The sequence below is a fragment of the Delphinapterus leucas genome, chromosome X, assembly GCF_059928025.1.
Source record: "Delphinapterus leucas isolate spDelLeu-1000000601 "Yukka" chromosome X, BTC_Dleu_Yukka2, whole genome shotgun sequence".
In the NCBI taxonomy this organism is placed as follows: Eukaryota; Metazoa; Chordata; class Mammalia; order Artiodactyla; family Monodontidae; genus Delphinapterus; species Delphinapterus leucas.
Window position 1 is genome coordinate 106,341,669 of NC_143150.1, and position 14,392 is coordinate 106,356,060.

At 40.2% G+C, this 14,392-nt stretch overlaps 1 protein-coding gene across 10 annotated transcripts in view; it reads right to left on the bottom strand.

The window, feature by feature from the left end:
* The window catches only part of GK (glycerol kinase), a 77,140-nt gene that overhangs the window by 12,184 nt on the left and 50,564 nt on the right, over window positions 1-14,392 (bottom strand). For 9 of the 10 annotated variants that reach the window (XR_016391386.1, XM_030760541.2, XM_022562097.2 and 6 more), the window contains 2 exons: window positions 11,835-11,877; window positions 11,277-11,357 (listed from right to left, as the gene is read on the bottom strand). Coding sequence is in view for 9 of the 10 variants with exons in the window: in XM_030760541.2 (XP_030616401.1) it covers window positions 11,277-11,357; window positions 11,835-11,877 (124 nt within the window). In the remaining variant the exon portion in view is untranslated. The remainder of the gene's footprint in view (window positions 1-11,276; window positions 11,358-11,834; window positions 11,878-14,392) is intronic. The other variant, XM_089904652.1, reaches the window with a different exon arrangement.

Here is a 14,392-nt window from a genome sequence, read left to right on the forward strand (position 1 = left end):
TCTAGTTACCATATTTAAAAACGTTAGATTAATCGTAATATATTTTGCTTAACCCAATATATTAAAAATATTATCATTGCAACATGTAATCAATATAAAACTCGAGATCTTTTATTTGTGTATATTTCACTAAGTCTTTGGTATCAGTATGTCGTTTATGCTTACGGCACATCTCAATTTGGACTAGCCACATTTCAAGTGCTCAGTAGTCACGTGTGGCTAGTGGCTACCATATCGGACAGCACAGTTCTAGATCTAAATGGAAAAACAGATGTTCTATACTCTCAAAAAGACACTGGTCCTACATGGCATCTAACCACGAAATGTGTATATTTCCAATAGTTTTAGGTGAGTAAGTAATGAATTTTAAAAAGCCACTGAGCTAGAAGTCTAGTGGAGTGGTCTTGCAGCTACCAGCTAGTGGAACTTTATATTTTGGGAAATCAAATGCCGATGTACCTCATTTCCACTGAAAAGTGCAGGATGTTTACATGCTCAATTTTTTTTGAGAGGAAGCAACGTGGTTGCAGTAAAAGGAAAATCAAGGTTTTCATTAAAGGTAACTGGTTGAGGACCAGAGGGCATTATTTTAGATTAAAACAATAGAAAAAAAATACAAAGCCACTGTCAAGGCTCCAGAAGAAAATTATTCTAAATTTGGTCATCAGGAGTACACAGGAGTGTTTTGTTACTGAACGAAGAAGTAGGTTCAATATAAAAAACACTTATCTGAAAGAAGTATATAATTTTGGTACAGGATATAATACTTGGTATAGCTTTTTAAAAATTAATAAAAATAAGAGAAATCTCCAAATTCACAAAAGATGTAGTCTTCTGAATCCAGAGGCAGGAGATAAAGTGGAAGATGGTATAATGCTTTGAACATGGGCAGAAAAAAGAGTACAGGAATGGAAACCTAAAATGATAGATAGAAGGTGACTGTCTACTTGCTATCAAATAAGTTACTGTCAATTATATCATAAATATAAACATTCAATACTTCAGCTCATCAACTACAAATATGAATCAACCCTTATTCTAAGTCACGATCCACTGGGAAAGCTGCACACAAACCTAATAGTGGTTCTCTAAGAAAAACATAATAGAAATGAGAGGGTAAAAAGAAGTTCTATGATAACCGCACAAGAGAAATAAATTACTCAAAAACTAGACACATAGCCTGGAAAGTGAAAGGCTAAGGAACAGGCTATGCAAAGATTAGATTAAAAATAATCAAGTAGATCTGATATAATGTCATAGCAGGCAAACATACTTTCCCTCAAAAGCTCCTTGACATGAATGCCACTGCCATGAACAGTATCTATATAAAGTAGATATTTCAGGATGCAGGATGTATCTTACAATGCAGTTATGGTTAAAATCAGTAAATGTGGGGCTTCCCTGGTGGCGCAGTGGTTGAGAGTCTGCCTGCCGATGCAGGGGACACGGGTTCGTGCCCCGGTCCGGGAGGATCCCACATGCCGCGGAGCGGCTGGGCCCGTGCGCCGTGGCTGCTGAGCCTGCGCGTCCGGAGCCTGTGCTCCGCAACGGGAGAGGCCGCAACAGTGAGACGCCTGCGTACCGCAAAAAAAAAAAAAATCAGTAAGTGTGGAGAAAAATTATGTAAAATTAAGATTATCCTGAAATTCCTTAAAATCAACCATTAGGCACAGTAAACATAGTTTTGTGTATGCTACAGTAATATGTAACACTACACATATAACTTATATTGTACTTAACTTCTGCATGATTACAAATGCAAAATCTAACTCTATAGCATTTTTATTTGCAAAGAAAAGAGAACAGGAGCACAGAGTTGAATTGGGGAAGCATTTATGAAATGTAATCTGTATCATTAATACTTTGATAACCAGTTAGGGAATTAAAATTAAAAGCACTTATTGCTCAGAAAGTACACTTTCCAAGAAAGTACCTTAGAAAAGTCCATAAACAATGCTTATAGGCCCCCATGATCCTCGCCTCCTGCTGTTCATGGCCTTCCATGATCCTCTCCCTTTGAGTGAGGTGGGACTATGACTTGCTTCTAACCAACAGGATATGTCAAAGGTGATGGGACGTATGTGATGATGTGCATATGATTGCATTGCATAAGATTATCACACCTGTTTTCTGGACTCTCTCCCTCCCTTGCTGGTGTTAAGTCCTCACATGGGAAGGAACTTCAGGCGGCCTCTAGGAGCTAAGGGCAGCCTCTGGCTGACTGCTAGCAAGAAACTGAAACCCCCAGTCCTACAAACACAAGGAACTAAATCTGGCCAATAATCTGAGTGAACCTGGAAGCAGATGGAGCCTCAGATGAGACTGTAGCCTCAGCCTACACCTTGACTGCAGCCTGGTGAGACCCTGAGCAGAGGATCCAGCTAAGCTTTGCCTGGACTCCTGACCCGTCGAAACTATAAGATAATAAATGGGTAAGGTTTTAAGCCGCTTACATCAGTGGTAATATTGTTATGCAGCAACAGTTAACTAATATATGAGACTTATACCTGAAATGGAATATCTGGCTGAAGAGGGATGAAAAACTCCAAAAACAAAAATTTAACACTATAATCACAAGTCATACCAAAGAGAGGAGAAAAAGGGCATTCAAAGAAAACAATGGGGGGATATAAGGAATCCTCTTTGAAGCTCATGTTTAAATAGACAAAAATGGCATAACATAGGATTTGGTATATAAACAATATTTATTAAGTGTCTGCTATGTGCCAGCCTCTGGGATAGAGTGGTGAACAAGACAGATAAATATTCTGACCTCAGGGAACTTATATCCTAGTGACAGAATACAGAACATGGAAGTCTCAAATCCAAAGTAAGCTCACGTTCATAATCAGATTAAAGGCCCCCAAAAGAATTTTGTTTCGTGAAATAACATTTAGAAAAAGATGAACAAGGAAGGGAAAAGCACAGCTTGGGGAAGACAGCGCACAGATGGCAGAGGGAAGGCAGAACTACTCGTTCTATTTCGGTAATACTTGGTCTATTTTGCTTCAGTATCTTCCACCGCTAAGAAAATTTTCCAACTATTAAGAGTGGTACAGGGCTTCCCTGGTGGCACAGTGGTTAAGAATCCGCCTGCCAATGCAGGGGACACGGGTTTGAGCCCTGGTCTGGGAAGATTCCACATGCCACGGAGCAACTAAGCCCGTGTGCCACAACTACTGAGCCTGCACTCTAGAGCCCACGAGCCACAACTACTGAGCCCGCGTGCCACAACTACTGAGCCCGTGTGCCACAACTACTGAAGCCCTCCCACGGGCCTAGTGCCCACGCTCCGCAACAAGAGAAGCCACCGCAATGAGAAGCCCGCGTACCGCAACGAAGAGTAGTCCCCGCTTGCCGCAGCTAGAGAAAGCCCGCACGCAACAACGAAGACCCAATGCAGCCATAAATAAATAAATGTTTATTTAAAAAAAAAAAAGAGTGGGACAAATTTTAGCAGTTTAATATGAGTTTAAAGTCTCAAAACAACTGAAGCATCAGGTGTCCCAATTCCTTTTTACTAACAATGAAATAAGGACCCAGAGATGTTAATATTCTTGGTGATAAAAAAAGAGGTAAACATCCCTATCAACAGAGATGGACGAGTTTGCACTGTAAAAATCACCTGTCCTGGGGCTTCCCTGGTGGCGCAGTGGTTAAAAATCCACCTGCCAATGCAGGGGACACGGGTTTGAGGCCTGGTCCGGGAAGATCCCACATGCCTGCTGTGGAGCAACTAAGCCCGTGAGCCACAACTACTGAGCCCGCGAGCCACAACTACTGAAGCCCGCACGCAGCAACAAAGACCCAGCGCAGCCATAAATAAATAAATAAATAAACTACGTTGTTAAAAAAAACAAATCACCTCTGTCCCTAAGAGAGGATAACACGCAAAACATAAAAAGAGAAAACCAAAACAACACACGCTAACTCAGACAGAGAATAGCATCAATGTGGACAGAAACAGAAATGCACGGCTAAGCAGGATTTGAGGCCACAGGCATGATGGATTGCGAGTCATTTTTCTGTGTGTGTCAGGGAGCAGGAGTGGTGGCCGGAGCTGACTCCTGCAGAGGAAAGGGATTCGAAGTGCTTGGTGTAAGATCAGGAAGACTGTCAGTGTCTGAAGCCAGGGGCTAGGTAGTGCTTTCCTGCTTGTGTAGGGGTACTGGAAAACAAGCAACTGTCTACGTGCTGACTAGGGCTATTGGCTTAATGGAAAATGAGTCTGGAAGGGAAAATTCCAAAATACATGAAGAAATCTATTATTAAAACATCAGCCATGGTGCTGGGAAAATAAAAAAGCTCCATGCAAGGGAATCAAACTGGACTACTTTCTCACACCATATATAAAAATAAACTCCAAATAGATTAAAAACTTAAATGCAAGACCTGGAACCATAAAACTCTTAGAAGAAAACACACGCAGTATGCTCTCTGACCTTGGGTCTTAGCAATATTTTTTTGGATCTGTCTCCTCAGGCAAGGGAAACAAAAGTGAAAATAAACTAAAAAGCTTTTGCACAGTGAAGGAAGGTATCAACAAAACGAAAAGGTAGCCCACTGAATGGGAGAAGATATTTGCAAATGATATATCTCATAAGGGGTTAATATACAAAATATACAAAGAACTCAAATAACTCAACATCAAATACAAACAAACAATTTGATTAAAAAATTGACAGAGGACCTGAGTAGACATTTTTCCAAAGAAGACATATAGATAGTCAATAAACACATGAAAAGGTGCTCAATATCACTAATCAACAGGGAAATGCAAATCATAACCACAGTGAGCTAGATACCTGTTATAATGGCTATTATCAAAAATACTACAAACAACAAGTGTTGGCGAGGGTGTGGAGAAAAGGGAACTCTTGGACACTGTTGGTGGGAATGTTAAGTTGGTGCAGCCACTGTGGAGAACAGTGTGGAGGTTCCTCAAAAAATCAAAAGTAGAGCTACCATACGATACAGCAAATCCACTTCTGGGTATTTTTCCAAAGAAAACAAAAACACTAGTTACAAAAGATATATGCACCCCTACGTTCATTGCATCACTATTTACAATAGCCAAGATATGAAAGCAACCTAAGCATCTATTAATAGATGGATAAAATGGATAACTTTATAATATATATAAAATGGAATATTATGACATCTTGCCATTTGCGAAAATATGGATGGACTTGGAGGGTATTGTGCTAAGTGAAATAAATCAGACAGAGAAAGAAAATATAGCATGATTTCACTTACATGTGGAATCTAAAAAATAAAACAAATGAATAAACATAATGAAACAGAAATAGACTCATAGAAACAGAGAACAAAATGCTGGTTGCCAGGGGGTAAGGGGGTAGCAGAATGAGTGAAATAGACGAGGGAGATTAAGAGGTACAAACTTCCAGGTATAAAATAAACAACTCATGGGGATGTAATACACAGCATTGGGAATATAGTCAATAATACTGTAATAATTTTGTATGGTGACAGATGCTAACTAGACTTACTGTGGTGATCATTTTGTAATGTACAAAAATACTGAGTCACTATGTTACACACCTAAAACTAATGTAATATTGTAAGTCAATTATACTTCTATTAAAAATTGATTAAATTAAAAATATATATATACTTTGTATATATACTATATAAATTAGACATTACAGCATATCATATGCCAGCTTGCAAGCATCACTTCTAATGAAAATGTATGGAAGGGGAAAAAAATGACATCATTCAACAAAACATAACATCTGGAATAGAATTCATTCCAATCCAGTGGTTAGGACTCTGCGCTTCTACCGCAGGGAGCACGGGTTCAATCACTGGTCGGGGAACTAAGACACTGTGTGTCCGCAGCACCGCCAAAAAGAGAAAAAAACAACAACAAAACAAAACAGTAACAACAAAAAAACACAAAGAGGTAGATTAAGGTATGATTTCCATGAAAAAAAACCCCCATGAATTACAAATCAAAAGAAAAGAGAAATAAAATCAGGTGGACATGAAAAATAACCAGTTAAAGATTGTAGAAATGAAATTACTGAGTGAGATTATAAAATGTAATAGATGAGATAAACTGTAGAATAGACAGAGAAAATAGGCAAAGTAGTGTTCCCATACACTGCTGGTGGTATTTACACATGGTAATGAAAAAGAATGGGACAATAGTTATATTTAACAACACAGATGAATCTCCCAAATAAAATGTTGAGTGAAAGAGGCCAGATCAAAGATTGCATACTGTATTACTCAGTCTCTCTCTTATATTTTTAACATATAAAGTATTAACAACATGCAAAACTAACTTCCGTGTTTAGGGTTACACATTTAAGCGTTAGAATTGTAAAGAAAAGTAAGAAAGTGATCATAATAAAAAAGTCAGGGCAGGGTTGACTTAGGGGAAAGGGAAGAGGATGTAATTGGGAGGGGCACATAGAAGGTTCCTGGTAGTTTTCTGTTTCCTGACCTGGGTGAGGTTACATGGGTCTTCTTTTTATAATAATTCGTTAAGCTGTACATTGATGTTTTATGCATTTTTTTCTATACGTGTGTTACATTTCACAATTAAAACATTTTTGTTTTGTTTGTCTTAAAGAGAGAATTTGGAAATGTAAGGTAGATACTGAGAAACTCACCAGGGATGCAGCACAGAGAAACAAAGAGATTAAAAATATATAAAAGGGCAGTTAAGAGACATGGAGGGTGGGTTGGAAGGTTCCAATATCCGTACAATAGCAATTCCAGAAGAGGATGGAGGTAATGGTAGAGAAGCAATATTTGAAGAGATAATTGTTGAGAATGTTCCAGAACTGAAGACAGACTTGTATCCAAGTACCTAACAGGATAAGTAAAAATAAATCCAAACTCAGGCACATCATAGTAAAACTATGGGACATCAATGATAAGGATATAACGTTTAAAACTTCCAGATTACCTATCTACAAAGGAACCACTTTTAAATCAGAACAGCGAAGGTCTCATCAGCATCAAAAAACGGCCAGAAGGGATGCAGATGAAGCAACTGACTTTTATATCCACCCCAGAGAGAGAGCAAAATAAAGACAAACCTAAAAAAGAATAGGCTCACCGCACCAGACTCTATGAACTGTGAAAGGCTATCCCTCAGCAAGAAAAAACTGGGGGTGGGGCGACGATATAAAAGGTATGGGACCAAGGAAACGATACTGGACACAGAAATTGACAAAATATGTCAATTGATATGATTTATGATTGACTGAAAAGAAAACAGTATGAATTATTGAATGTTTAAGAAAAAGGGGAAATGAAAATTTCAAACTCAATAACACGATTATGGATGGAGGTGGCAAGGGTAAAGCATTCAAGGTCCTCATCATGGTTGGGTGGTTATTAAAAATACTAAACAATTATAAGCACTCTTAGAAAAATATATAGTTATTATTTTGAAGGTACTAGCAAAAAACCCCAAAACAACAACAAAAAATGAGAAATGCGTTACGTTGCTTCCAAATCAGCAGAGGGAGAATGAAAGAAGACTAAAAACTAAGAGGGGTAGTTACAGTTTCAGTTTTCAGAAAGGGTAGAAAGTTACTTTTTGAATACCTCAGATTGCCAAGCCTAAGAACAATCTGTCAAATGAGAGAAATGGGTGTTAAATATCTGCTTTGTAAGCACTTTAACCCAAACAGGAAGCAGTGTGACCAGGTGGAATTTGCATGAATTCACTGAGAAAAAGTTTTACCCACCTAACTTTATTCTCTGCACTCTTTTTGGATTTTCTTAATTTTACAAAATGTTTGTTAACTGAAGAGAATTCGGAAAAGAAAAAAGATTCTATCTACTGTTGTTAATATACTAGTGTGTGTGTGTTGTGATCAAGTTGCTAGGTTAGTAGAAGGGTGTGACATATGGGAGATGCAGTGAAAAGAACACTGGACTTGGTGGACTGGAGCCCTGAATACTCAGATTTACAAGGAAGGAGATGGCACAGTGGAGCGGCCTAGGCATCTAGACTTTGATGCCCAATAACCAGGATTTGCATCGACGATTGGCTACTTACTAGCTGTCAAGCTACCTTGGCCAAATGACTCCAATTTCACTTGTCTTCTTCATGTATAAAACAAGGGGATAGCAGGGTGTAGCAAAGCCTGTTGTCATCTAATCTATTGCCCCTCTCTGCTTTAAAATTCTACGAAACTAAAAAAAAAAAAAAAATGACATGAATCAAAATGAAATCATATGGGGCTTCCCTGGTGGCGTAGTGGTTGAGAGTCCACCTGCCGATGCGGGGGACACGGGTTCGTGCCCCGGTCCGGGAAGATCCCACATGCCGCGGAGAGGCTGGGCCCGTGAGCCATGGCCGCTGAGCCTGCGCGTCCGGAGCCTGTGCTCCGCAACGGGAGAGGCCACAAAAGGGAGAGGCCCGCATACCACACACACAAAAAAACCCCAAAAAAACCAAAAAAACGAAATCATAAAGCTTATGTGTTAAGTCTCCAGATGAGACAAAACCGGAAGAGGAACAGTGGGAAGAGTGAAAAAGCATTCAGACAGTGTCAGAACAGGCTGAAATTACTATCCTGAAATTTAACAGGAAGAAACAAAGACCTCAGTTTAGATTAACAAAAGATCGTCTGTGCAAATACAAAATGGCATCGACTTGGCTTGATAATAACTCATTTGAAAAAGAGCGAGATATTTTAATATATGCTCCTGGAGCCAGTGATATGATGGGGTTATTAGACTAAATTAATGAACACTCAGGCTAGAGTAGCAGAAACAGTGTTTATGGTCACGGAGGCACAAATCCCACAGTGGGAATACCTCATTTTATTGTGCTTCACAGGTACTGTGTTTTTTACAAATTGAAGGTTTGTGGTAACCCTGCACAGAGCAAGTCTATTGGTGCCATTTTTCTAACAGCATTTGCTCACTTTGTGTTCCTGTGGCACATTTTGGTAATTCTCGCATTTTTTCAAACTTTTATTATTATAGTTGTTTAAGGTGATCTGAGACCAGTGATTTTTGGTGTTGCTACTGTAATTGTTTTGGGGTGCCATAAACTGTGCCTATATAAGATGGCGAACTTAATGATAAATGTGTGTGTTCTGGGCTTCCCTGGTGGCGCAGTGGTTGAGAGTCTGCCTGCCGATGCAGGGGACTTGGGTTCGTGCCCCGGTGCGGGAAGATCCCACATGCCGCGGAGTGGCTGGGCCCGTGAGCCATGGCCGCTGAGCCTGTGCGTCCGGAGCCTGTGCTCCGCAACGGGAGAGGCCACAGCAGTGAGAGGCCCGCGTACCGCTAAAAAAAAAAAAAAAAAAAGTGTGTGTTCTGACTGCTCCACCAAGTGGCCGTTCCCCATCTCTCTCCCTCTCCTCAGGTCTCCCTATTCCCTGAGACAGAACAATAACGAAATTAGGCCAATTAATAACCCTGCAATGGCCTCTAAGTGTTCAAGTGAAAGGAAGAGTCACGTCTCTCACTTTAACTCAAAAGCTAGATAGAAATAATTAAACTTAGTGAGGAAGGAACATCTAAAGCTGAGACAGGCTGAAAGCTAGGCTTCTTGCCCCAAATGGTTAGCGAAGTTGTGAATGCAAAGGAAAAGTTCCTGAAGTAAATTAAAAGTGCTACTCCAGTGGACACACAAATGATAAAGAAGTGAAATAGCCTTGTTGCTGATATGGAGAAAGTTTGAGTGGTCTGGATAGAAGATCAAACCAGCTACAACATTCCCTTAAGCCAAAGCCTAATCCAGAGCAAGGCCCTAACTCTCTTTAATTCTATGAAGGCTGAGAGACGTTAGGAAGCTTCAGAAAAAAATGTTTGGAACTAACAGAGGTTGGTTCATGAAGTTTAAGGAAAGAAACTGTCTCTGTAACATAAAAGTACAAGGTAAAGCAGCAAGTGCTGATGTAGAGGCCACAGGAAGTAATTCAGAAGATCCAGCTAAGACACCTTCATTAATGAAGGGGGCCACACTAAACAACAGATTTTCAGTGTAGATGAAACAGCCTTATACTGGAAGAAGATATATCTGAAACTTCCATAGCTAGAGAAGATAAGTCAATGCCTGGCTTCAGAGCTTCAGAGGACAGGCTGACTCTCTTGTTAGGGGCTAACGCAACTGGTGACTTTAAGTTGAAGCCAATGCTCATTTACCATTCTGAAAGTCCTAGGGCCCTTAAGAATTATGCTAAATCTACTCTGCCTGTGCTCTATACATGGAACAAGAAAGCCTGGATGACAGCACATCTGTTCACAACATGATTTACTGAATATTTAAAACCCTCTGTGGAGACCCAATGCTCAGAAGAGGATTCCCTCCAAAATATGACCACTCATTGACAATGCACCTGGTCACACAAGAGCTCTGATGGAGACATACAATGAGACTCGTGCTGTTTTCCTGCCTGCTAATGCAACATACATTCTGTAGCCCGTAGATCAAGGAGTAATTTTGAATTTCAAGTCTTATTGTTTAAGAAATACATCTTGTATGGCTAGAGCTGCCATAGATAGTGATTGCTTTGATGGGTCTATTCTGGGCAAAGTACACTGAAAACCTAGTAGAAAGGATTCACCACTCTAGATGCCATTAAGAACATTTGTGATTCATCGGAAGAGGTCAAAATTACAACATTAACAGGAGTTTAGAAGAAGTTCATTCCAACCCTCATGGATGACTTTGAGAGGTTCAACACTATTTCTAGGAAGTAACTAGAAACAGCAAGAGAACTAGAATTGGAAGTGGAGCCTAAAGATGTGACTGGGGACTTCCCTGATGGCACAGTGGCTGAGAATTCCCCTGCCAGTGCAGGGGACACGGGTTTGATCTCTGGTCCGGGAAGATCCCACATGCCACGGAGTAACTAAGCCCATGCACCACAACTACTGAGCCCATGCGCCACAACTACTGAGCCCGTGCACCACAACTACTGAGCCCGTGTGCCACAACTATTGAGCCCGTGTGCCACAACTACTGAAGCCCGCGCGCCTAGAGCCCGTGCTCCGCAACAAGAGAAGCCACCGCCGTGAGAAGCCCGTGCACCACAACAAAGAGTAGCCCCCTACTCGCTGCAACCAGAGAAAGCCTGCGTGCAGCGACGAAGACCCAAGGCAGCCAAAAATAAATAAATAAATAATAAAATAAAGATGTGACTGAATTGTTGCAATGTCATTATAAAATTGTAACAGATGAGGAGTTGCTTCTCATTCTTACAGACAACACTGTGGTTTTCATTAGCTTTGAATGTTTGTCACATTACCTATACTGAATGAAATGTACTTACTTCTAACGCATAATACACTGGTTTGTCTCTGCCCAGTTTGTAAGCCACTGTGGTCAGAAGGCCATGTTCAGAAAATACACACTGTAGGAAAGAGAAAAAGATTTCATTAGTCAGGAAAACAAAAAGATAGCATTAGAATATTTTTAAAGCAAAAATGATCTAGTTACAACATAATTCAATAAATATAACAATCTAGAAAATAGATCTTAAAAGTCAAAATTACCAGTATTAAGAACAGTACACTTAAACAGTATAAAAAGTTTATCCCTCGTTCCAAATTAGATTTGCATTAAGAATCTGACAAGGTCCTACTGTAGATATCCCACTAACACAATTAAAAACACACATGTAAAATTCAAAGAACCTAAAATGGTTCTTACAAGAACCATTCACATGTAGTGATTTTCATCATTTTTACTGAGCTCTAAATTAAACCCTGATAAAAATTAAATAAAAGCTCCTGACTCAAAAGTAACTTAATAGCAAATTATGCTCAAGTATTATTTATATGAAGTTAAAGAAGACTTTCACTAATCTTTTAATTTGAAAAAAACCAACCTTACGGCCTGTATTACATAGTAAGAAACAGCCTGTTCCATACCTATAGTTGGGGGAAGAATGAACAGTAGGACAATTTTATTAAAAGTAAATGATGAAACATTAATACTACAAAACTAACATTTAACTTAGAACAATAAAAGTAATTTATATTAAAGTTTCAGAAAAGTTCTAAAACCTAACAAACATCACAAACTCTTTGGAATAATGTTTTAAAGAACAGCCTAGAAGAAAATGTACTTAGTGCAATCCTAATGGAAAAATGCAAGTATAGTATTTGGCACTTAGTCATAGCCCAGGGCCATGTTTATAAAATAGCACTGAGTTACAATAAATCCTAAATTCTGTCACACTTACATTGCTACTAATCCCCATGGAGTGAAGCATCATGACTAACAGGCATTCAGCAATGGGGCGGGCCAGCCTAGCTCCATCATTAGCACAGTCATAAACTTCTGGCATGGAGAGGGGGTAGGTCCAGGGTACAGGAAAGTGTAGGTGGACTTTGGGAAAATGAGGGGCCCAGAGGGAAAAGCTATTGCTGGTCTACTTTCCCTATTCTCTGCGCAGGACAGGGCATTCTACTAACACTGGTGGGAGAGTCATAGCCAGCACGTAACACAGCTGCCGTGGAAGAACTGAATTTATTTTGTGACAGCCTTATCAGCAAAACCTTCGGACTCTGCAACAAATCTGGTGCTTGGACATGAGTGAGTGGTTTTGACTTGTGCCAGGCAGATAAGCAGCCCAAACTGATATCAGTAAGGGTCACGTGGCGACAGTTTTCAAATCAGTTGGCTGTGACTATCATCCTTGGCTCTCCACAGCTGTCCTGCCCTGTTTGGGATTCCCTCCCCACGGGCCTTGCGGGGCAAATAGAAAGCCAGGGCAATTTTTTCTGATAAACATTTTTCCAGGCACCACTGCTGTGAATGAGAATTAGCCCAAGACCGTCTATCTCTTCTGCTTGATTGTCGGCCTGCATGGGATTCATGAATATCTAAGTTTTCAAAGACACCAGTCAAATGACACTAGGTATGGGTAATAATATATTTACGAATTCAAACACATAAATCGCTACGCCTTTTTACTTCTGTGACGCTGAAAAAGCTACATATTTTAAGTCAACCTTCTTTGATAAATATTCGTAAAAATGGAAGTGAATTTTCTGTTCCACACTATTTAAAGGAGAAATCTGTACTGATTTAGTCCCCATATAAACACTCTGTGTACTGAATGGTAGTGTACAAGTCTTAAAGTATGAAACTGACGCAGAGGCTCAAGGTACTTAATAAAAGTGAATTCTTAAGTTTGTATATACTTGGTAAGTAATTACTGAGTACTGTCAATATATGAAGAGACCTCCTTGCTACATTTAGGCCACAGCTTTCAAAACAGTGTACAGGCAATTACTTTCCTCTTAAATTTTATTATTTTTTTCTCCCCAGTCATCGAACCTATATGGGGTTTTCAGCATTTATGCGGTCTACCAATCCTTCCTCAAACATCCCAGAAAGACGTCTGGCTTTTCTAAGATCTGGAAAGTTAAAGGTTGTTTGCTATTCTCCACGGAGAAGTGGGCCAAACAAAGATGGCACACAGCGGGAGCGTGAGTGGCCCTGGCCGAAGCTGTGAAACAGGCAGAAGGACTCCTCTATTACACTTAGGGCCTCTGGGGAGAGGAGGCACTTAAAACACAGACTTAACTTAAAAACACAAACAAAATTCCCCAAACTTGGCCATGATCCTGTTAACCTAACGAACCACGTACTTCACTTCCCGTTCCTGAATAGTTGCCTTTTTGCAAAGCACATTCTGCCTTGCTGTCTCTACTCGCATCGTACCTACTCGCATCTCTTTTGACCACTTGCAACCTGGCTTCCATCCTGAGCAGTGTACTAAAACTTCATTCTTTGAGGTCACCACTGAAGACCTGATTTCTATGCACAACGGTCTGTTCTCATTCTCAGCCTCCATGACCTGCTGGTACTATTTTGCACTGCTGACCGAGCCCCTCTCTTCAACAGCTCTACACTGGATCTCCACTTTAATGGCTAACTACTTTCTATTTGTCTGACTTCTACATCCCTTCACCTCTTCCTTCTTCTGAATGTCTCCTCTACCTGTATACTTTCTCTTGGTAATTTTATCTATTCTTATCGCTTCAAAAATCACCTCTAAATATGGGCAATTCAAAATCCCTTACTTTTATACTGAGTTCATTCCCCATTACCGTATGTGTGTAATGTACAGTCTACCAGTACTGCCAACGTGTCCCAAACAGAAATTCTTCTACTTGGACCCATTCCCTACTTTGGCTAAATCTAACCACTGGGCCCAGGGGACTAGTCTCCATACCTGCTTCCTGTCTCTTGTCCCTGTGTAGCGCCATGGACATCCACCCACGCCTCCCTCAGTCCTCATCCTTCTTAGTTCTTGTCCTTGTTACTGAGGCCTTGTTACGGAGGCCATGGTGGCCTCCGCCATGTCCTCTTTGCTTCTAGTCTCTCCCCACTTTAACCCAGGACTGCCATATCATTAATGAACAGCCCCAGTCA